Source organism: Ostrea edulis, chromosome 3 (genome assembly GCF_947568905.1).
Source record: "Ostrea edulis chromosome 3, xbOstEdul1.1, whole genome shotgun sequence".
Classification (NCBI taxonomy): Eukaryota; Metazoa; Mollusca; class Bivalvia; order Ostreida; family Ostreidae; genus Ostrea; species Ostrea edulis.
The window spans coordinates 12,713,172-12,736,312 of NC_079166.1; the positions used below are offsets into that span (position 1 = coordinate 12,713,172).

General features: G+C 35.7%; 2 protein-coding genes across 3 annotated transcripts; both read left to right on the forward strand.

Annotated features, from left to right (window-relative positions):
* The first annotated feature begins 1,447 nt into the window (after positions 1 to 1,447).
* LOC130046543 (furin-like) lies at positions 1,448 to 16,353 on the forward strand. 2 transcript variants are annotated; one of them, XR_008801764.1, is made up of 17 exons: positions 1,448 to 1,786; positions 1,945 to 2,043; positions 2,303 to 2,392; positions 2,691 to 2,816; positions 2,922 to 2,989; positions 4,896 to 4,984; positions 5,348 to 5,517; positions 6,294 to 6,503; positions 7,355 to 7,452; positions 7,786 to 7,889; positions 8,199 to 8,316; positions 8,720 to 9,033; positions 9,140 to 9,208; positions 11,659 to 11,745; positions 13,231 to 13,435; positions 14,174 to 14,248; positions 15,653 to 15,694. XR_008801764.1 is itself a non-coding variant. In XM_056160072.1 (16 exons), exons 1-16 carry the CDS (start codon positions 1,622 to 1,624, stop codon positions 15,844 to 15,846), a joined length of 2,076 nt encoding a protein of 691 aa, XP_056016047.1. In that variant the 5' UTR covers positions 1,453 to 1,621; the 3' UTR covers positions 15,847 to 16,353. The 2 variants fall into 2 exon arrangements, 1 of the variants encoding a protein (XP_056016047.1); XM_056160072.1 differs by lacking the exon at positions 13,231 to 13,435 and having other exon boundaries at positions 1,453 to 1,786; positions 15,653 to 16,353.
* Positions 16,354 to 17,078: 725 nt separating this feature from the next.
* LOC130053235 (uncharacterized) lies at positions 17,079 to 21,958 on the forward strand. The gene is made up of 3 exons (XM_056160074.1): positions 17,079 to 17,613; positions 19,265 to 19,406; positions 20,549 to 21,958. The coding sequence occupies exons 1-3, from the start codon at positions 17,417 to 17,419 to the stop codon at positions 20,885 to 20,887; spliced, it is 678 nt and encodes a 225-aa protein (XP_056016049.1). The 5' UTR covers positions 17,079 to 17,416; the 3' UTR covers positions 20,888 to 21,958.
* Positions 21,959 to 23,141: the final 1,183 nt, after the last annotated feature.

Below are 23,141 nucleotides of genomic sequence, written 5' to 3' on the forward strand. Positions count from 1 at the left end.
TGCACTCATTCATACACAATAATACCCCAGGTTTTAACCTTCATAAGCAAATTAATAAAATGATTAACATAAAACAACTGATGCATGGTTTAGCTGTATGATAAAGACTTCATTGAACTTATAATAACCATTATAAGCTCAGTAATCTGTAAATACAATGCGCACCAATATTCATTAATATGGGCTCAATAACCATATGATTTCATTTGGCACGTATCAATTGCCAAATACATATATATTCTTAACTGCACCTTCTGTTACAAAAATAAGATTACGACCATTACACCTTTTCAGGTAATTTTCTTCCCATTGGTGTATCTTCCTTTACATTAACGACACACATCATGTTCTAAGCTCTCAATGGTTGCAGCAAAGACGTCTGCAAATGTGCATTGTTTCTTTAGAAATTGATTGATTGATTGTTTAACGTTCCGTTCGAGAATATTTTATTCATATGGAGACGTCACCACTGCCGATGAAGCAGGGGCGGATCCAAGAACTGCAGTTACGGGGGTGACACCTTATGAGGCAGTGGTTTTGAGGAGCGCCTTGCGGCCCCCAAGTGGGCCCATGAGGCAAAGCTCTTGGATCTTACAGATTTCATAGGGCTTGAAATATGTCTCCCATTTAGTCATTTATACTTTTTTCTATCATTTTCTATAATATGAAATTAAAATGCATTGATTTTATATCCTCAAAATTGTATCTGTACGTCTACTCACCCTCTACTGTCTTATTTGTATATATTTGTAAATAGTTTGTATTTATGACAGATGAGCTGTATAGCTTAAGGAAATAAAGAACCTGATCTGAAATCTGGTCATGCCAATACCTGCCGTGACACGATACCTTGTTTTGTTTGGATTCCCTTAAAGATCCACCACTCTCGCTTCTAAATTTCGAGCATTTGGCATAGAAGGCATTGCCTATTTCTCCGTCTAGGTGCTATGATGCCCTAGAAACGGGCGGGGCTCTAATCCCCGACCCCCCCCCCCCCCCGGTAGGTGGTGTCTTACCTGTTCGATATTGTTGGTGTAACTATGTTGTTGCTTTGCCCCGGTGTACAAATTCAAGCTACATCTCTTATTAGAATAAGTTTTCTAAAGGAATGTTATCTCACAAAATAATTTAGGTTCCTATTCACTTATGAGTTTAAATTAAAAGCCCGAAATTAACTGACGGAGGTTTACAACTTGATAGATTCAATATATTGAATTACTTTTAAAAGTTATCATTTTTTAGTGATTCACAGGAACATTTATTTCTTTTTATTCAATGTTTAACAAAGGTAAAGTGACACTAAATTCTTTCCATAAATAAATAATAGAAACAGCAGACTTATCTAAGGTAAACATTTAGTGATATGGAAAACATGTACTAAACTTCTGATAAAAAATCAATAAGGAAATGCACGTGATAAGGATTGAATATGCGTTTTGCACAGTGACAGAGATATGCACTCATTCGGGTAGAAAATCTAATTTTTTTCTGCATAACAATATTATCAACGAACAATCAATGCTTAGAAACGCCGGTAAATATATTCACGACGACGTTGGACGTCCCGGACTTCCGTGAACAGTGCATGTGATGGACTTCAGACATCTTTGGATAACTGAGTATGTGTTATGTATTATGTATTTCATTATTATTCATCATCATATCTCCCTATATTTACTGTAAACCCAAGTCATTTTATACCAACGAATGGGTGATCCAAGTAGAAGGCGGGGCCAAAGACGCCGTACACGTGGCATCTACGTATGGGTTACAGCTGCTAGGAGAAGTAAGTATCATGAAGGAAATTGATCAAATTATAAAATCATTTTTATATATAAAACAAAAATCCTGTTAATTAATTATTTGACTAGTTGTTGATAAAATGAATTACAAAGATGATAGAATCTCAGTACATTTGGATGATTGTCTTGTTCCTCTGTACAGGTTTTTCCGTATTACTATCATTATAAACAACACGGCAGAACAAGACGCAGTGTTCGTCCGTCCCTTCACACACATAGAAGATTACTGAGGCACCCCAAGGTAAACAATTCCATTCTCATTAATTAAATTGTCCAATATCAACTCACTAATTTACCATATATCTTCATGTTTCTCATATTCCTGTAATGTACATATGTCTTAAAATGAACGGAAAATTAATCTCGTAAATCATAATAGGTGTATTTTATTTTACTTCACTAATAAATGTTGCTATTATCTTTTAACTTCTGAATTACCGGATGATTCGTGTCGTGAAGCACGTTATTCAGTTATTTTTTTTCTTTTACCTTTGTTTCAGATAACTACTGCTAATCAAGTACTGTGGAAGTTGCGACATAATCGAGATACGTCATTCAATGATCAGTTTTGGTCGGACATGTGGTACATAGTGAGTATCTCTTTGAAATGTTGTCGATCAAATGTCAAATTTACTAGTACTGATATGGTCTTCAATTCTTTTTTTTATATAATATTCTTAATGAAAATAGGAAATTATTGTTTCATAGGTAGGTTACAAAGTACTAGTACTATCGCTACATGTATGTCTTATTGCTCTTAGAATATACCTTATTGTTATTTCCGGTTACATCTCACTTTATAGACACACTGGATTCTATTCTTGTAAACACTAGACTAAGTCGTTCTAAAATTTGACTAGTATATGTCATTCAGCACCTTAATTACAGAGAAGTGCATCGCCTTCAATGAAAGTGTCCGAGGCCTGGAATCTTGGGTACCGAGGAGACGGGGTAACGATAGGGATTGTGGACGATGGCGTCGAAGTCAATCATCCTGACCTGGCGGCAAATATAGTATGCTATACTTACACACATGTAGTACATTGTTATCATATTCCGCTTCTTTGTGAACAGCATTTTGTGTTTGTTAGTTATTTATATGCTTCTTTTGTATCTCAGGCCAGAACGAGCAGCTATGATTTCTTCGCTAACGACGGGGATCCATCTCCAAGTCTCTCATCTCGGGGGTTAGTGCTTAGTGCTCTGATATATTCAGTAAAACACACTCATAGAGAAGTGTTGGGAACAACGGATTTTGATTCCCTAACCTGTCTATGGTTAAAATGCTATTTGACGTGTTTCATACCAAGGCCGTTCTTGGCACACTGATTCTGACTACGGATTAATCCGTTTACCTGATCAAGATTAGGGCTCACGGCGGGTCTGACCGGTCGACAGGAAATCCTTACTCCTCCTAGACACCTGATTCCACCTCTGGTGTATCGAAAGGTCTGTCTTTGCCCAATTATCTATTTTGTGTTCCTGTTATGAGTTATGAGATTTATTACCGTTCGTTATCTTCACCTTTTCATAAACCTAATTCTTTATAATATGACTTAAAACTACAGGGAATAAAAACCGTTTCGCTGTAAACGTGACTTCATTATAAAAGTTCTCATTCTAACCACCTTTTACTGTAGGATAAGGCGGGGGTACATTAAGTGTCAAGAAATGAAATATACAGCATTCGTGATGTTCATCTGTTACAGTCAAAACATTTGACGTCACAGTGCGACGGGCAGATGTTAAAGTCAGCGCGGATTGAAAAGATCTAAGCTTATCGCCGCGCATGGGAGGGAACATTTTTTTTAAAGCGGGGACTCCTTTGAAAACTTTGGTTTGAAATTCCAATTTCTATGTTGATTGTCAAACCACTTAATTTTACTCTGATTGTATTAATGTTAAACAATTGGTGAAACGTATTGAAAACGAAAGAATGAAATCTATAAGGGGTTGAAACCAAGGGGAACATAATTATTAGTTCAATTTCAATAAGCCAACTAGCTGATCATAACACAACGAGCCGGTAATAGGTCCTCGAAAACTGTTATTCCTGAATTTAATCAACCTTTAGCTTCCATTTCAGGCGCAGAATATGTATGCAAGACCAACGTTTAAAAAGTCAATTCAACCATGCATGTGACCCTTATACTCATAAAAGCATGTTTGTACTGTTATCTTTTTTAGGAATTTTTTTTATGAATTGGTCGTTTATTTTCAGTTTTGTTTTCAGTAATCATTATGCATGTTCAATTTAGTTATAAGACTATAAGAAGTATGTCTTTTGCAATAAAGAATTATAAAGTATATGTAACAAAGGAGTTCGAGCTGAAAAAAATGTTTCCACGCGTTCGCGGCGATAAGCTTAGATCTTTTCGATCCGCGTTGAGTTAGCATCTGCCCGTCGCACTATGACGTCAAATGCTTTGACTGTGACAGATGAACATCACGAATGCTGTATATTTCATTTCTTTCAACTTAATGTGTCCCCTTCTTATAAAATGGTCCCGGATATATCTGCATAGTGTAATAGAAAAAGGACTATGTGAGTATAATATGAACCTTTCATTCTAAGTTTTAATTAAAGTATATCGTGTTTTTATAAAAGTGGACGCACTGCTTTCATTTACAACATCCCTATGTCATGTTAATGCATAATAAATGTAGAACTTGGCCCGAAATTTTTAACCATTGATGAAAAAGTACAAGTCTCTCCTCAAACAGAGAGAGAGAGAGAGAGAGAGAGAGAGAGAGAGAGAGAGAGAGAGACAGAGAGAGAGAGAGAGAGAGAGAGAGAGAGAGTAATGGAGAATATTTCAATCATGTGATGGCCAATTTATATTACGAAATTTGGTGTAAATATTAACACAGTTCGAAGCTTGAAAATAAATTCAAATCTCAAAGATTTCACAGGAATTTCCAGTTTTGACCTTTGTTCATGTGCCAAATAATGTCCAAACTATTCATGTAAATATCGCTTTTTCATTTAAATTCAATGTTTGGTAAGAATTCATTTTTCAACAGGAAATACAAATATATGCATATTATTTTGTAGTTGAAATGTTTCCTTTATCACAGCATTATATATAACAGGCATGGTACAAAATGTGCTGGAGCGGCGGCTGCTGTTGCAAATGATTCACTGTGCGGTGTTGGATCTGCATACAAAGCAAAGATTGCAGGTATATGTACGATTGAAATCCGATCACAATAAAACATTCCCTCACCAATAGGTATATCACTGCGCACCCATTCACTCACAATCACCATAGCGTTATTACACCTTAAATAAACCTATCACGATATTAATACGCACTCATTAGCTCACAATTCCCATAGCGTTTCTACACCTTAAATAAACGTATCACGATATTAATACATACTCATTTATTCACAATCACCATAGCGTTATTACACCTTAAATAAACCTATCACGATATTAATACGCACCCATTCTCTCACAATTACCATAACGTTATTACACTCCCAAATAGATATGTTACAATACACCTAACTTTTATTGTGTTCTTACCTTGTGTGTGCAGGGATACGAGCCAGTGATGGCGGGTCCTCCTCTGTCATGGAGGCGCGGTCATTAAACCACGACTGGAATAATATCCAGATCTATTCTAATAGCTGGGGAGGAGAGGACAAAAAAGGATTTGACGGTCCCGACGCCATCGTAAACTACGCAATCATTAGGGGAATTGTGCAGGTACCCATGTTTCTAATAATATTGTTCACGTGCGCTTGCGTGCAACCACCATAAACATCAATCCTTCATATATATGCACTAGAAAATCATTGCTTTCTTCTTACATCGTGTAGACCAGTACTCTTTTGATACCCATATATTATTTGTCAAAAAATGTCGAATCATATCGGTTTTCATAGTTTAACATACTGACGAAACTTGTGTCTAGTTCTTAACATCAAACAAAATACTGTTTGATGCAGCACATATTCCTTGAATAGTAATCCAATCACATGGTGATATATGCTGCATGACGATTGATCTCGTGGAAAACAAATATTAGATTCCGTTCGTTATTCCTCAGACATAATAACCGTATGGCGTACCATAGTATGTCACATTGTAGAATGCGACATTCTAATTCAACCTATTACTAACCCTGGAGGTCTGGCTTGAATAGTAATATTTCAGAAATGTTAATTTAAAGTGAATTTTCAATTTATCAAAGCAAACAAAGCAGACTTTTGTCATTGTAAACCAATGCTACTTTATCAAAACAAAACAAAGGAATTCTTTTAATGATTCTGTAAAACGTTTTCTAGATATTCAAATATCCCTACGAGCGATGTATTTGCAAATATCCATACCTTTTTGATCGGTATATTACACAGATATGACAGTATTACATAGCTATAATTAGAAAATGGTTATAGATGGTGTGCTCATCTACCTACATATATACTACGTTGTAAAACTATGACTTAAATCAAAGCTTTTAAACTGTTGAAATATTCCAGGGGCGGTCAGGTTACGGCTCTATATATGTATGGGCGGCTGGTAACGGTGAGAATGAAGATAACTGCAATGCGGATGGATATACTAATAGTATATACACCATAGCGATATCTAGTGTTAACAGTGATGGGTATGCTGCAAGCTTCAGCGAAGTCTGCTCAGCAGCTATGGCTGTAACCTACAGTCAAAGTACTTCAACATCTAATATTGTGGTAGGTATCTAAGTACTGTGAAGATTTAACCTACAGTCAAAGTACCTCAACATCTAATATTGTGGTAGGTATCTAAGTACTGTGAAGATTTAACCTACAGTCAAAGTACCTCAACATCTAATATTGTGGTAGGTATCTAAGGACGGTGAAGATTTGTTTTATTTTTATTGCATAATTGTCTATTCGTTCTGCTCTTTAGATGTGTGTTTTATATTTTTATTACTATTCTATGATTTGTCATGCACATTGTTCCGTTGTTATCTGTATGCAATAAAAAACCATTGAGGTATATATATTTATTGTTTTCCATAACGAACTTATTTATTTAGGTAAAAATCTTCCCAAGAATGTTTCTTTACTTAAAAACGAAACAGATAGACTGTCTTCAGCAATCCTTTCATGGGCTTTGTACATCATCACCCTAATCAACTTAGAGTAAATAGCCATTATCAATTTATCCCATAACTTTTGACCATACCACCTTTAATACAATTTAAATCTTAGAATAACCATATAGCATATAAATCAAACATTGATATAAATCTAATTTTGATCATTATCACCCCAAGTTTGATCAAAACATTGTCTCTGTTTAGTTAATCCAATCCTAACACAGACATGTTTCGTTTTGAAGAAAATAAGAAAATTTCATGATTCATATCATTGAATACGAATGCACTGTGTTAATGGAAAACGCATGCGATATAGATGCTTGACAGAATCTACTATAAAATTCAATGGACATCTCTGTATGTATTAAATTCTCCTTAAGGGTTGCGCATGCTCTGTATATGATGATGCGTCTTTTTTAAACTGTTTGTTTTACAAAAATACAAATTCATTCATTGTAGACTACAAAAATGGGTGGTGGGTGCGATAAGTCATTCACAGGAACATCTGCATCAGCTCCGATGGCGGCAGGGATTATCGCCCTTGCTTTACAGGCAAAGTATGTTATGTTTTGTTTTCAATTCATACGCTTTGTTTTCTCACAAGGACTCATCTAGAAATTGCAATGGGGAGTGGATATTGTCGTTTAGGGATGAGAGAAACGCCTACACCCTAAAAAGGCATACATAAGAATTGCTGGTAAAATGTTTTCACAAAAGGAGCTTGCAATCCATGTGCCTCCTCCTACATCAGCAATGTCCTGTATGCTTCAGGGGCGGGTCTTTGATATTTCAAACCGGACATGAAGACAAGGGCTAATCAAATATATTAAGCATAGTTATTGTTTTGTTTGAATTTTTTTATTGTCAAAGTTCTGGTGTCTTTTATAAAGAAATGATATGACTTGGAGAGATGTGCAGCACCTGATAGTTAACACAGCACAAATGTCTGGTCTACATGGAAGAGATATTGCATCTAATGGAGCCGGAAAACGATGTATGTGGACAAATAAGTATGCATATGTCTTCTCGGCTTTCTTGGCGAACAAAAATAATAGAATACTATACAGTAGTCGTGCGGTACCTTACAATGTAAATCATTGCGTGTGACTATGGTGATATGTACAATATTAATATAAAGAGGAAGAGCTTTGAGCTGTTTTCATAGTGAACATATTTGTTTTTCTTTAAATGGCCCTGGACAGAAATAGTACACTTAAGTAATAGAATTAAAGACGTGAAACAAATATGACTGAAAAGAAGAGCATATGTAAATAGTTCTACAAAGAAGCGTTTTCTATTATAGTTAGTAATTTCTTTGGCTTTGGTTTACTTGATGCTGAGGCAATGGTTTCGCATGCTGCTAACTGGACACTGGTACCGAGTCAACGAACGTGTACAAGTCCCAACATAGCCGTTCCAAAGTATGCCCGATTAAAACATCACGTGGTTAAGTATAAATTTTAAACTTGTCTGTTTCTGAAAGTAATACACACCTATTTGTAATTGTCTATATGTATAATCAAATGTATAAATTTTAAACTTGTCTGTTTCTGAAAGTAATACACACCTATTTGTAGTTGTCTATAGGAATAATCAAATGTCGTTTTTCTCACTAGTTACCGTTTTTCAACCTGGCAAACAATATATATGAACAAAGACACTTCTTTGGTGTTTTAAAAGGCGTTCTAATCTGTATTCATATAATTTCTGTATCTTAAGAAGAAAATGACATCGAAATTGACGAACATTCCATAATTAAACATATTTTTGAGTACTCTTCAGAAACATATGCTATTCAAATGAGCCGCACCATTAAAATTGTAGTGGAAGAATCAACGGATCAACGAGGCAAATCTTTTCCAAGGTTCAAAGTAAAGGTTGTGAAGGAATGAGCGGTGAAGTTAAATTCCTTGAACATGTGGTTACAGAGATTACGTTTTCTGCTACGCAACGTGGGCAGGTGGAACTGTTCTTAACATCACCCAGAGGTACTACGACAACGTTGTTAAGTGTGCGACCAGCTGACACACCGTACAGTGGGTCCATCACCTGGTCGTATATGTCCGTACATTTCTGGGGAGAAGACCCCGAGGGGAACTGGACTTTGAAAATGTATATAAGAGACACTTCAACTTCAGGTAGTTAACATAGTTATATGGACACAATGTCTATCTTGTGCTTAGTTCGTGGCTATCTATGTTTCATAGTGTTAATTGAAATATCGTACTTGATTGAAATTTACAGGTTCACTTGATAAATGGAAACTGACATTACATGGAACAAACATTGATCCGAAATTAGGAATAGCTGCAGGTAACGTGGCAGTCTTCTCTGTCTCCAGTGATAAACCAATCATTTTACAGCAATGCTTCTGTTGACAATACATGTGCATGTAACAGCCATTAAAACGATAACTCTTGATCTTATAAGTGACTGCTGATAATCATCATTTTGAAATTATATATTCGACAGTTGGAACACCTTCTAAATAATACCTTTCTTTTTTTCAATTTAATACCAAATCGACTAAATTTAAATCTTTTAAGCTGATGCTATCCAAATAGGACAGTGCACAAGATTGTTCAAATGTTCATTTCTGAATTCGTCAACATTCAACTATTATTTTTATTTAACACCATGTCATAGAGTGTTTTGTGTGTTGTCTCAACCAATTGTCTTAAAGGATGTTCAGGAGGTTTACGGTTAGCTGAACACTAATTTGTGGGAATTTACAGCTTCATGATTCTGCTCATTCTGTTACATGTGTTTATCGTGTTTATCCCATGCATGTGCAACGTTTTCACAAGACTTTTTATCATTTTAAAAACATTATAACGTTAAAATATTCAATATGTCTTCAAGTAGGTAATGAATTATGCGTATCTGATTGTTGGTATAAGCTCGTAAACACGTGAGTAAATTATACAGCATTGTCTTTGTTTGTAAGGCTCATTATTACAACTGTATTTTAAACGAACTTGGCATTAATTCCATTTTTAGTAATCATACTTATACCCCAACTCCCCTTTCAACAGATGAAATTCTTCAAAACCATGCTTCGGTTTTAGACATTTAATATCCCAGTCAATGGGTCGAATGGATATCAGTTACCGTACCTCTACTGGATTCCTAAACTACATAAAAACCCTTACAAACAAAGATACATTGTTGGATCCAGTAAGTGCTCTACCAAGCCCCTATCTTTGCTCCTCACGAAAATGTTAACTTCAAACTTACTGTGCGACTACATATGCCAGAAGTGGTATTAATCAAATGTGGATTCTAAAAAATTCTAAAGAACTTTTAGTAAACTTGAAATCGCAGAATTTTTCCCAAATCAATAACATTAAAACCTATGACTTTTCAACACTATACACGACCATTCCTCACGATAAATTAAAGACTAGACTTTTTGACATCATAGACAGTTGCTTCTTCAACGAAAACGGAAAACGGAAATATTCATATCTAGTGATCAGTCATTCAAAAACTTACTTTGTTAAACACCACTCTGATTCCACGAACAAGTACTCCGACGTTGAAATAAAAAATATGCTAGAGTTCCTCATTGACAATATCTTCGTGGTCTTTGGTGATCAGGTCTTCCAACAGTCTGTTGGAATTTCCATGGGCACGAATTGTGCTCCTTTGTTAGCTGACCTGTTTCTATATTCATATGAAGCAGAATTTTTTCAAAAACTTCTACGTGAGAAGAAAAAATCTCTCGCTGTGGCCTTCAATTCGACATTTCGATATATCGATGACGTTTTGTCTATTAACAATAATAACTTTCATTCATATGTCGAATTGATATATCCCTGTGAGCTCGAAATAAAGGACACCACAGAGTCGTCCACTTCTGCTTCATACTTAGATATTTTATTGAAAGTAGACATTAACGGGAAACTGACAACTCAACTGTATGACAAACGGGATGATTTCAGCTTCTTCATCGTCAATTTCCCATATTTATGTAGCACTATTCCATTATCACCTGCATATGGTGTTTATATATCTCAACTGATTCGATATGCAAGAGCTTGTTCTGCGTATAGTCATTTTTAAATCGAGGTAAGCTACTGACAAACATGTTGATGGTTCAGGGGTTTCAACGGTCTCGATTGAAGTCAGCATTTTGCAAATTCTATGGTCGTTATAACGATCTAGTTCGTCAGTACAATCTCGCATTGGGTTAAATGCTGTCTGACGTGTTTGATACCAATTGTTAAGCCGTTCTTGGCACACTGATTTTGACTGCGGATAATTCCGTTTACCTGATAAGCATATAGGGCTCACGGCGGGTGTGACCGGTCAACAGGGGATGCTTACTCCTCCTAGGCACCTGATCCCACCTCTGGTGTGTCCAGGGGTCCGTGTTTGCCCAACTATGTATTTTGTATTGCTTATAGGAGTTATGAGATTACTCACTGTTCGTTATCTTCACCTTGCATACAAAGAAAAGTACCGTAATAGTGGTTAAAATGTCCGAATAGTCGAAGATTAGCAGCTTTGTCTTTTTGCATTAAATCATAGAAAATGAATTTAATTTTGGCGGATATTATGCGATATAGCCTGATTTAAGTCGTTTACGCGTTTTTAAAAATCACCTTCATGGATTATGAAACGTAAAATAACCCAAACATCAGGTTATATCGCATAATATGAATATGCCCACAATATATATATATATATATATATATATATATATATATATATATATATATATATATATAACACTGTGTAAAACTGCATATTTCATTTAGAACCTGATCCTGTAACAATGACAGTTCCAACCACGACAGTCCGTGGTGTAACCAAACCCAAAGAGACTTCAGCTGATATCATTATAGGTATAATATGTGGGATAGTTTTCGCAATAGCTGTACTTTGTACGTGTTTTTACCTTTGCGATCGTCGTAAGAGATGTAAATCTGGCAAGGTGCAGGAAGATGAATGTAAACAGAGTAACGATGCTGAACATGAAGACCAATCCATTGCCAATACAGCAGAATTATAGAATGAAAGGTACATTTGTAGAACAGGCTTTCAAACCAGTGAGTGTGTTGACTCAGTAATAAGAGGACAGTGTGATTGTTAATGTCATATGAACTTGTGTTTGTTTTAAATTATATTTGTATTATCAACTATGCGTGTCATTGTATCCACTAACTCGGAATATTGCTCCATATGAAAATATTAAAATTAGTGTTATTTGTCAAGTGAAAATACACTATCAGATGTGTTCGCATATATGCTAAAGAGAGGTTTTTAAGTAGTAGTAGTAGTAGTAGTAGTAGTAGTAGTAGTAGTTTTATTCCGGCAGAACAATTCATAAAGGATTGAATACCCATGTATTAATTGTATCAAATGGATAGTGATTAATGGAAAAATCTCAAAAACTTGAAAAAGTAACGAATAGCAACTACTGAAACAGAAAACTTTGATTGGCTGCTTAATGCTTTTTATCCTCTCTAGAGTATTTTATTCGTGTAGAAACGTTACCAGCTTTAGGAGACTTAATTCCGAGCTGTGGTAGGCACTAGGTGCCATTTAGCTCTGGGTTTCTTGATCGTAGGTAAAATTCAAAATCCCCGTGCTTTCACCTTTTAACACCCAGTGCTTTACGGAGGAACCTTAAACATTTTAAGATGTTAGGTATGCCGTGGACGATGCTTACTCGTCCTAAGCACCTGATCCCATCTCTGGTGTATCGGTCTGTGTCCATGTTTGCCCTACTCTTACTTTTGTATTCTTTATAGGAATTACGGGATTGATCACTGTTTGCTATATTCAGATTTCATCACGTGTAAATGTACATTCTACATGGATTGCGTTTGCATGGCTCTTTTCTATAAGTAATAATTTTTCAAATTATAAGTGTTGAGATAGAGCAACTTGGAAAAAGTCGAATTCCAGATAGTACGTAACATTGCCATATTGTTATTATCAAAGTAGAGGCCAGAATGTTAAACTACAGTTTATCACAGTAAAGTATATATTCGTTTTTACACATAAGTAGTTATTATTTTGGCTATTTACGAGATGCCAGAAATTAAAAAAAACGTACTTTTACTTGTTTGATTAAATGTTTGTTTGTTTTACGTCCCGTCGATAAATTTTCATTAATATTGAGACGTCACCAGTTGTAGGTAAAATAACAAATTTATAATTATGCTTAGCTTCCATGGCTGTAGCAGTCAGGGTTCTTCATCGTGCCACCGCCTACCGCGACACGGAAGCTCCTTTTTAATGTAATATCAGAATGATCCGTGAGTCTCACTTCTAAATCCCGAGTGTTAGACGAAAGACAATCACTTTCTTTGTTTACGTCTTAGGTTTGACACGGCCATGACACGAGCGGCGATCGAATTCACGACCTCCCGGTTACGAAGCGAACGCTCTCCCATTATTTAATCTCCAACAGCCTTTTGGTACAGCTCACTTGATGAAGGGTTCTCTTAGTGCACTGGAGATACAACTGAATCAGAACATTATCGCCATCGTTTTTTAATTGGTGACGGAAATGGCCGAGAAGCTATGGTATAGTACGATTCCAGAGCTGAAACAGTTGGTGGGCGTAATAAACTGTTCTTTTGCCAAGAATTCAGAAGCATAAGTAAAGTTTGGGAGTATTCATGATGATGCATTATAAAGATTCGATAAGCTATGAAACGACAAAGAAATTGCCAGGCATGCGCAGTATAGATCTATTAGAAAAAATTGCGGCATTTCATTTAAGAGTCCTTAAGTATCTTGTTTGAGTGAAAGCTGTTCTAAGGGATTCTGAACCGCAAACCAACCAACCTTCAGAGAGTATTACTTTCAAATTTACATCCTCGCAAATTGACTATAGATATTATTTTCGCTAAATTAAGTGCCTGCACAAAATAAGGGACGTACAGGGTCTACGTGTATTCATTTCTATGTGGAGCAATAATATATAAAATTCATTTATTGCTAGTGCAATGCATAGCTATCCGGAATGCTATTATGTGTGCATTTGGATATTTGGACATATGTTCATCTACCTGATATTATGAAATGATATATACCATAAAGCGAAAAAAGGAATAGCTGATAATCCCCAATCCTGCCAACACCTACATGTAGGCAGCTGATCCCACCTCTCGTATATCCAGGGGTCTGTGTTTTCCCATTTCTCTATTTTGTAGCGCGTATAGAAGTTATGAGATTGATCACTTTTCGTTATCTTCATTTTTCCTCTATTGTAATATTTGCTTCAAGCAAGCTGAATTCTGCGTTTCCTTATCTTTCCAGAGGCTAGTACCCTGACAACAGTCACAGATCTCATTTCATCAGTCATCACTCTGGACTCCTTTTCTCACAGAATAGGTATCCAATGAAATTACATGTTTGATAAGAAAACTACTCTGAGTTTAAGATATCTAAGTGAATTTGTAAGTTGTTATCCAATTGAATTAGGATACTTTAAATGGACAACGTATGGAAAATAGCTTTAGTTTTCAGATTCACGGATAAACCATATCGGACTATATTTTTTTTCGATTGTAATATACCTGTCCTTGCTTATCAGTATAGTTATACATTCTAAATATTGCTCTCGTATGACAATCATGTATACTCCTTTAAAGAATACTTAAGTACTATTTTTTTATTTCCAAGTTAATGTGGTTAATGTGTATACATTGGAGAAATCGAATAACTTGTGCAGCGTAAATTATTTCATTTCATCCCAGATGAAAGGATTTGTTGAAATTTGTAGTTCATTCTTGACTAATTTAAGTCTCAGAAATCTTGTATTGGCTTTATTCGTTTTACCTATTTGTATAACATCGAGTTTATCAACTGTAGATAGAGAAGTAAGGATGTATCGCACTAAATTCAACATACTAGATAATGTGTAAAACACTTAGGGGTAGTTAGATATGCACATATACAATTACTGGGGAAAGTAGCACGTTGCATGCTAATAAAACAGTCAATAGACAGACTCAAGGAAAGCAGTTGTGTAAAAAAGGCTGTCTTTTGACACTATTTTCCTTATGTGAGAGCATATATGTTCACTTCTTTTAAATCGAGACAGGCTACTGGCAAATACGTTGATGCTACTGGAGTTCAACAAATTATATGGTCGTTATAATGATCGACTAATACAACCTGTCATTGGGTAACTGCAGTCTGACGTGTTTCGTGCCAATTATTTGGACGTTCGCTAAATACTGATTTTGACTACGAACTACCCCTAATTATCTGATCAAGATACAGAGCTCACGGCGGGTGTGACCTGTCGAAAGGGGATGTTTACTCCTCCTAGGTACCTGGTTCCACCTTTGTTACATCTAGGGATCCATGTTTGCATTTCTCTTAATTTTGTATCCTTTACAGGATTGATGAAATTGATCACTGTTTACGATTTTCATTTCTTTACAACTGTATTTTTTGTATGGATATTGTTTTATTTTTGTTTCATGTTAGTCAGGTAATACTGCAGTATTGATACCTTTATGAAAATCTAGCATATAATTTGGAGCATTGGTACCTCCAGTTTTACTGGCCACTACGAAAAGTTAACCCATATTTTCCAGGTAGAGCTATGGAAAACTAAAGATTAGGAACGGTGATCAATCTCATGAATCCCTTAGAGGATACACGATGAAGATAACATACATCATCTGATCATCTGTTTTCTAGAGGAACAGAATATCAATCTTCCTGATGTTTTTTCGTGCATGTATATTTTGTTGATTGTGTCGTGTTTTTTTTAATTTATTTCAGAATCAAGTCATGCGAATATTACATACAGCACTACCGTTTCCCATAATGCAGTGCAAAAAACTACTATTACACTGTACCTGGTGGTAGTCATTGCCCTTGGTGCATTTATTGTCATTGTCGTTGCAATCATTGCTTTTTGTATTGTATATAAGGGGAAATTCAAGAATAAAACGTCACTGGGTACCAACGAATGACACATAGCAACAAACACCCATTATGTTAATGAACCTAGAGGACACATAGCAACAAACACCCATTATGTTAATGAACCTAGGCGACACATAGCAATAGATACCCATTGTGTTAATGAACCCAGAGGACACGCATGGATAGCTGATTTGCATTCATAAATACATTTACTTTGCAGTCGTTAGTGTTGTTTATACCTTGATCCATTTCTATGTATAAATCAACAACTGCGATTGAAATATTGAGAATCAAGGTGCACTACTTGTATAGCCTAACTAATGATGGAGTATTATGAAACTACAAGGTACAAGTGCAAATGTCGGATACATGTAGACTGTGTCTGTGTGCATGACACAAATCGTAGTATTTAAAGAAAATATAAAGATGTCAGTGCAGTCGACTATTGAATCCATTATGTTTTATTTTCCCCTTGCAAACGGAGTTGTTCAGTTGTTACGTTGTATCTATGTACTTGATGGTGTCACTGTATTCCTGATTAAAATTGAAACTTGGCTGACGGTATTTAATTGGCATTGTGATATATTTATATTACATGTACATGTACGTGTATATAATATGGTGTTTTACTTGTTCTTATCAAACTTCTGATGTCAAAATATTTACCATCGCATTTAAAATTCTAGGTCAGTGATTTTCTTTGGCTTTCCTTTCTGAACGCACTATCTTAATAGAACTTGAAACACAATAAAATGTTTTTTCACGTGCTCACAAAGTCACAATTTTATGATATTCCGAGATATTACTGTCACACGATGTTGTTTGTACGATCGAAGCCTGACCTTGAAAGTAATTAAACTTTCTCCAATATAGAATTGCTCACATTCGGAGCACGAATAATATAAAGCAGGTTCATAAAATTGAAGGGCATATCGGAATTGAAGGAAAAATGTTTTCTTCCAGATTGAAAATTGCCTCCCTTCTTCAAATATTCACATACACCACAATGTAGATACTGAGACCTAGTAAGAGAAAACATTTTCTTTTCCTCACAGATTCTTTTGTTGGTTTGTGGATTATCGTTTTAAGGTGTATTAATCAACGTATCGCGAAACCACGCCCACCGTGCGAGGGGCGATATTTCCGCTGATGCTCCGACAAACATGGCGAGTAAGGAATCGACACCGGCTGATCTGTCCGACGTTCCCGATGATTTTGTCGCAAAGTACTTGCCGTATGAACCTACACTGAGACAAAAACAACGGACAAATGCTTTTAATAAAGGTTCATACTTGCATTCTCTCAAAATTTTCAAAACAATTTTAAGTTTAACATTTTTTGGGAAAATATATCGTAGCATGCGCAAGTCGGAGACGCCACACGCTATCCACATCGACGTTGAAAAAGACATGAAGAAAATTACAGATGCGCATTGCGATTGTAAAGCTGGGTAATCAATGAATTATATCTACGATTTTTAAATATATTATATGCTTACTTAATAACACCTTCATTGAAATAATTTTCCATTTACAAGTCTGTTATCAGTAACTCCGACCGAATTTGTTTTCTTCGTCAAGTTCCGGTGGAAAATGTGCACATGTTTTGGCATTGATAATGATGATCGAGTCCTGGAAGATGCGTGGGTATAGAGATATTCCTACAGAACCCTCATCAACAAGTCTACCTCAACAATGGGATAAACCAAGAGGCCCCAAAATTAAAGCTGAACTAGTCTATCATATTGTTATTGCAAGACCTGGTAATATTAACAGGAACAGGAATCCAGTTATGGCTACCTATACTGACATCAGGTACAAGGCAAATGATTCTGGTTAATAATTTATTGGCGTGTATTACATATAGTATCAGTGCACACAGACAGTATACATCCCCCCCCCCATTCTGATATTTTTTTTTGCGACGACAGTCTCTCTGAAATGTTTGGATTCCCTGTCTATCTCATACCAATTGTGATTTATGTATTCGTTTCACTCCTTTTGTAAGCTTTAGAGATTGCATGCTTTCTACCTGAATAGTTTAAGAAATTAGCCTTTTACCTGTTCTATATGTAAATGTTTAAGAGAGTGGCCTGCTACAGTGAAACAATTACATAAATCAAAATCGGGATGCAATAGATGGTGAATCAACACAAATCGATGAGGAAATTACCCCCAGTCCTGAAAAAAGGGAGGGGGGGGGGGTAGTTGTATCATACTTCAAGTGCCTGTATTAGTACACAAGTTTATTCGCAATATCACTTAACAAAATCTTCAGTTTATATACACTGTTTTTATATTCATATGAAGCAGAATTTATTCAAAAACTTCTACGTGAGAAGAAAAAATCTCTCGCTGTGACCTTCAATTCGACTTTTAGATATATCGATGACGTTTTGTCTATTAACAATGATAGCTTTCATTCATATGTCGATTTGATATATCCCTGTGAGCTCGAAATAAAGGACACCACAGAGTCGTCCACTTCTGCTTCATACTTAGATATTTTATTGAAAGTAGACATTAATGGCAAACTAACAACTCAACTCTATGACAAACGGGATGATTTCAGCTTCTCCATCGTCAACTTCCCACATTTATGTAGCAATATTCCATTATCACCTGCATATGGTGTTTATATATCTCAACTGATTCGATATGCAAGAGCTTGTTCTGGGTATAGTCAGTTTTTAAATAGAGGTAAGCTACTGACAAACAAGTTGATGGTACAAGGATTTCAACAGTCTCGATTGAAGTCAGCATTTCGCAAATTCTATGGTCGTTATAACGATCTAGTTCGTCAATACAACCTCGCATTGGGTCAAATGCTGTCTGACGTGTTTCATACCGATTGTTAAGCCGTTCTTGGCACACTGATTTTGACTGCGGATAACTCCGTCTACCTGATCAGGATATGGGGCTCACGGTGGGTGTGACCGGTCAACAGGGGATGTTTACTCCTCCTAGACACCTGATCCCTCCTCTGGTGTGTCCAGGGGTCCGTGTTTGCCCAACTATCTATTTTGTATTGCTTGTAGGAGTTATGAGATTGATCACTGTTCGTTATCTTCACCTTGCATACACACTGGTTGATACCGGTACATAACATCAATTATTAATATCACATGTAATCGCATTTTCAGTTGATATAAACACTGGTTAATACATGCACATAACATCACTTTGTAAAGGGTGAGGGGGCAGAGAAGTAGGCTTAATAAGAAAATGAACATTTATTTTATGTGTTTAATTCAAACTTCATTTCCAAAGCTATTGACTACTACCGTAAAATAAATCCTGAACTTTCCATATCAAAATAACAGGAACAATATAATGTCCAGGGTGGGAGGGGGGTGTTGTGTTCTTATGTGTCTTTAATAAATGACTAATTGAACAAAACAAACATTTCATTGAAAATGTATATACTCATAATATTTCAATTTGGTATGAAAATATTGATTTGTAGAAAAATTAACCTGAAAGAGTCTCACATTCTCATATTGAAAAACCATGTGTCTGCACCAATATCATACATTGTATCAGCAACAAGCCAAATGGTTGATCCTGGTCAATCACAACAGCCACTTCGATCAGCATTATCATACCATGTAAGTAAATCTACATATAATTCAATCCTGGATAAGGAAAGGCATGAAATTTGTTAAAAAGCAACAAACAAACCAGATTTGATTTATTGCACTAAATAAACTAAGGTCGATTCTGTTGTCCATTATTTTAAACTTCTTTACTCTAGCAATAGCTCATTCTACATGCACCCTATGAATAGCAACTTTTTCTGTCATTTTCACATCAGATGTTTTCATCTGGCCTGAAGCAGGAGCAAAGGGTGGTATATTAAACTTAAGCCCTATCTTTTCATGGTCATTTTCTATACGAAAACCTTTATCAGCCATTACCCCATCTCCTTCATGTATTTTACCTTCTTCAATCATTTCTTTCAAAATCTTGAAAAATCCACTCTGATGGGTAATGTCATTGTCAGAAATTGAGCCTGAAAATAGCATTGAGGCAAATATAATAGATCCTCTAGGATCAATACCAACTAAACCCTTGAGAGTTGTACTGGATTTATAGTCAGAGTAAAACTGACTCTGTTTTATTAACGAACTAGGCCTTTGATTTTTCACCTCAGTACCATCAATGATGACAAGAGTAGTAGGAAATTCTTCTTTAAATTTTTGTGGCATTTTGTCTATAATAATACTTCTGTCTGGCCAAATATGTACTGATCCAAAGCGGTAAAACATGAAATTTATCCAGTTACTAAAAATAACACTGCAGTCTTGAGGTGAAATTCCAAACAGCCGAGACATGTTTAAAGTCAAAATTTTGTCGTAATTTGATTAAAACAAATAACAGTTGATCCTTCATACTTAGAATTCTTAGACTACTGACATTTTTCGAGTACTCAAATGGCTCATCCACAGGAACTAAAAACTGGTATATAACATTAAATGTTGCTGATTCAAATTCTGTATAATACTTAAATTCCTCTGTTTTTAAGTTATCATATCTCATACTCGACTTATTGCTTAAACTGTCTTGTAAATGCATCTGTTCCCATTTTAATTTGTTGTTTTCTTCACGGAGAGATATTATGACTTCTTTTAACTTCCTCATCTCAGCAGCCATAGCTAATACATCAAGACTGTTTATATCTGCAATAAAAGAAATGAGTTTACAAAATATTGAACAATATTTGTAGTGGTTCATGTGTTTACATATATAGGCTCCCTTGATAACACTCATTGAACAACCTCGTCCTGAAGGAGCAGATGTTTGTGGGCAGACAAATTTTCCAAAGCCATACATGATGCTTCACCTTGAGAGTACTGGACTTTTTGACAAAAAACACAACTGGCAAGACCTTAATGTATCAATTGAAAGTTGTGTAGAGATTGAACAAAGCACCAAAGGTCAGAGCAGCAGTGCAAGATGGTTTGCAGAAAGGAAGGGACGAATTACCGCCTCTAATTTTGATTCTATCATGAATAGAAAAAAGGAAATTAATGACATATTTGTTAGAAATATTTTTGACAAGAAGTCTTTTAAATCAGCAGGCCAATGAAAAAACTGCAAAACAAATGTACATAAAAAGTTCTGGAAACCATATACATGATGTTGGATTAGTTGTAAATCCCCTTTTCCCATTTTTAGGTGCAACACCAGATGCCAAAATCTGTGAAAAATCTTTGACAGGTATTCTTGAAATCAAGTGCCCCTATTCAGTAAGAGATTCTACTTTGCTGGAAGCTTGTGAAAATCAAACATTTTTTCTAAAAAAAACTTATGAAAATCCAGTTTTAAAAATCAAATGCTTGTTATATCACTTTAATAGCGAACACAGTTAATACAGGAGTGGACTTAAATAATGATTTATATAAAACCCAGGGAAAACACTAAACTTTCTGCAATTTGATTAAAATCGGTTCCTCGATCCGCTCCTTTATTTCTTTCGCTACTCGAGTAGCGACAAAACAAAAGAAATAAAGGAGCGGATCGAGGAGCTGATTTTTATCAGATTGAAATTTCTGCTACCTAAATTCTATGTACTGAGTATTTGGCAAATACCATTATGGATTTAAATTGAATCTGATCAAAGTATGAAAATTACAAAATCTACATGTAGCTGTGCTCGCTCAAACGGTAGTACCGTCAACGTATTATTGAAGTGTTTTTGAAATGCACATGATTCATACAAATCTAATAGTCAGCTACGATTGCAATTTTTATTTTACTTTTTCATTTCAGTGTAAACAGGGCGTCACTAATTATGTAGTTCGTGGTTGTTTAGAAAACACACTAGTATCACTAGACCTAAACTGTCCACACGACTGGTGTACTGTATGTATGTGCAATGATTCTTGACAAAATGGACGAGAAACGCGAGTCTCAATCAGTCTAGTGAATCAATCTATTGGTGTATAATATAATAATAACTATCAAATAAATGCATTCGTTCATCATTATTATCATACCTTTGTACATACATAAAAGTGCTTTGATTTATTTCGATCTCTCAAAAGATCCTCGTTAAGTTGGTAGGTAGGCCTGCCGCAAAGTTTAATCCACCGCTTGCATTTCTCAAGATTTGTCGCCGGTTTGGGAAACGGGATGAATTTAACCCCCCCCCCCCCCCCCCCTCTAGCCTCTCAGGATACCTGTCGTCGGTGTTACACGTTCCCCAACTGCATCTCTTCACCATGTTTGTCTTCGTTCACTGGATTTGCTAATAGATCTAGCTTGTTCTTTCTGCGATTGTTTGCCGGAGCATATTGCGGAACACGAATTCACTGCAACACGGTAAATAAATGCAATTATTTCATTGGTTTGAAAATTTACTTTGATTGACAGCCCGCGATACGTTAATTGATGAGTATCCATTACTTTTCTTTCGTCCGTTTTTAAGATGTCCTTACATTGGTGTATAGTGTTTATTATATTCTCTTTTGTTCGTATTATACAGTGCTATAAGAGGGGTATTTGGAACATTTTGTATTACATGCATTTCGAATATGGTTGATTAATTGATTGAACATTGTTTTACGTCCCTCTCGAGAATATTTATCTCATATGGAGACATCACTATTGCAGGTGAAAGGCTGCAAAATTTAGGAATATGCTCAGCACTTATGGCCATTGAGCAAAGAGGAAATTTTATCATGCCACACCTACTGTGACACGGGACCTCGTTTTTTGCAGTCTCATCCGAAGGACCCCCCATTTAATCGCCTCTTACGACAAGCAAGGGGGTACTGAATACTTATTCAAACCCGGATATTCACGGGATTCGAATATGGTTGAAGAATTATTTTCTGTTCAGTTCAGTAGCTTAACATATTCCGTCCTTCATACTATTGTTTTAACATTTTCGTCAGTTCTTCTGACGTCTCCATATGAGTGAAATATTCTCGAGAGGGACGTTAAACAATATTCAATCAATTAATCAATCTATACATTTCTTCAGTTTGTACGCATTATTTGCTGACGATTGTGTATATAAACATCACTACATTGTACAGAATACTTCCATTTGTTTGTGTAGGGTGGCAGGAACCAAAATATAGTTATTGTTAAGTAACCATTCATTTCTAAAGTTTGGTTTATATTTGGCATGGTTAATTTTTTACGAGTTTTCGTGCATGTTTAGGATACCGTAAGACGTTACGGTGTTTACATTACATACGAGCATCGAATAATTCTTTGTACGGACTTTCAAAAAGAGGTACAATAAATCTTTTAAGCAATGTTGAATGATTGTCGCTGTATTTCCAAATAATAATACAAAATCGTTTACAGTGCATTTTGACATACTCTGGAAC

Bases quoted from the DNA above. Each gene is read 5' to 3' on its own strand.
- LOC130046543 (XM_056160072.1), top strand. From the start codon at position 1,622: ATGTGTTATGTATTATGTATTTCATTATTATTCATCATCATATCTCCC. The intron at 7,453-7,785 runs GTATGTTATGTT...TCTTTTATAAAG, and splicing joins GCCCTTGCTTTACAGGCAAA to AAATGATATGACTTGGAGAG. The intron at 14,249-15,652 runs GTATCCAATGAA...AATTTATTTCAG, and splicing joins CTCCTTTTCTCACAGAATAG to AATCAAGTCATGCGAATATT.
- LOC130053235 (XM_056160074.1), top strand. From the start codon at position 17,417: ATGATGATCGAGTCCTGGAAGATGCGTGGGTATAGAGATATTCCTACA. The intron at 17,614-19,264 runs GTACAAGGCAAA...ATTGATTTGTAG, and splicing joins GCTACCTATACTGACATCAG to AAAAATTAACCTGAAAGAGT. The intron at 19,407-20,548 runs GTAAGTAAATCT...TTACATATATAG, and splicing joins GATCAGCATTATCATACCAT to GCTCCCTTGATAACACTCAT.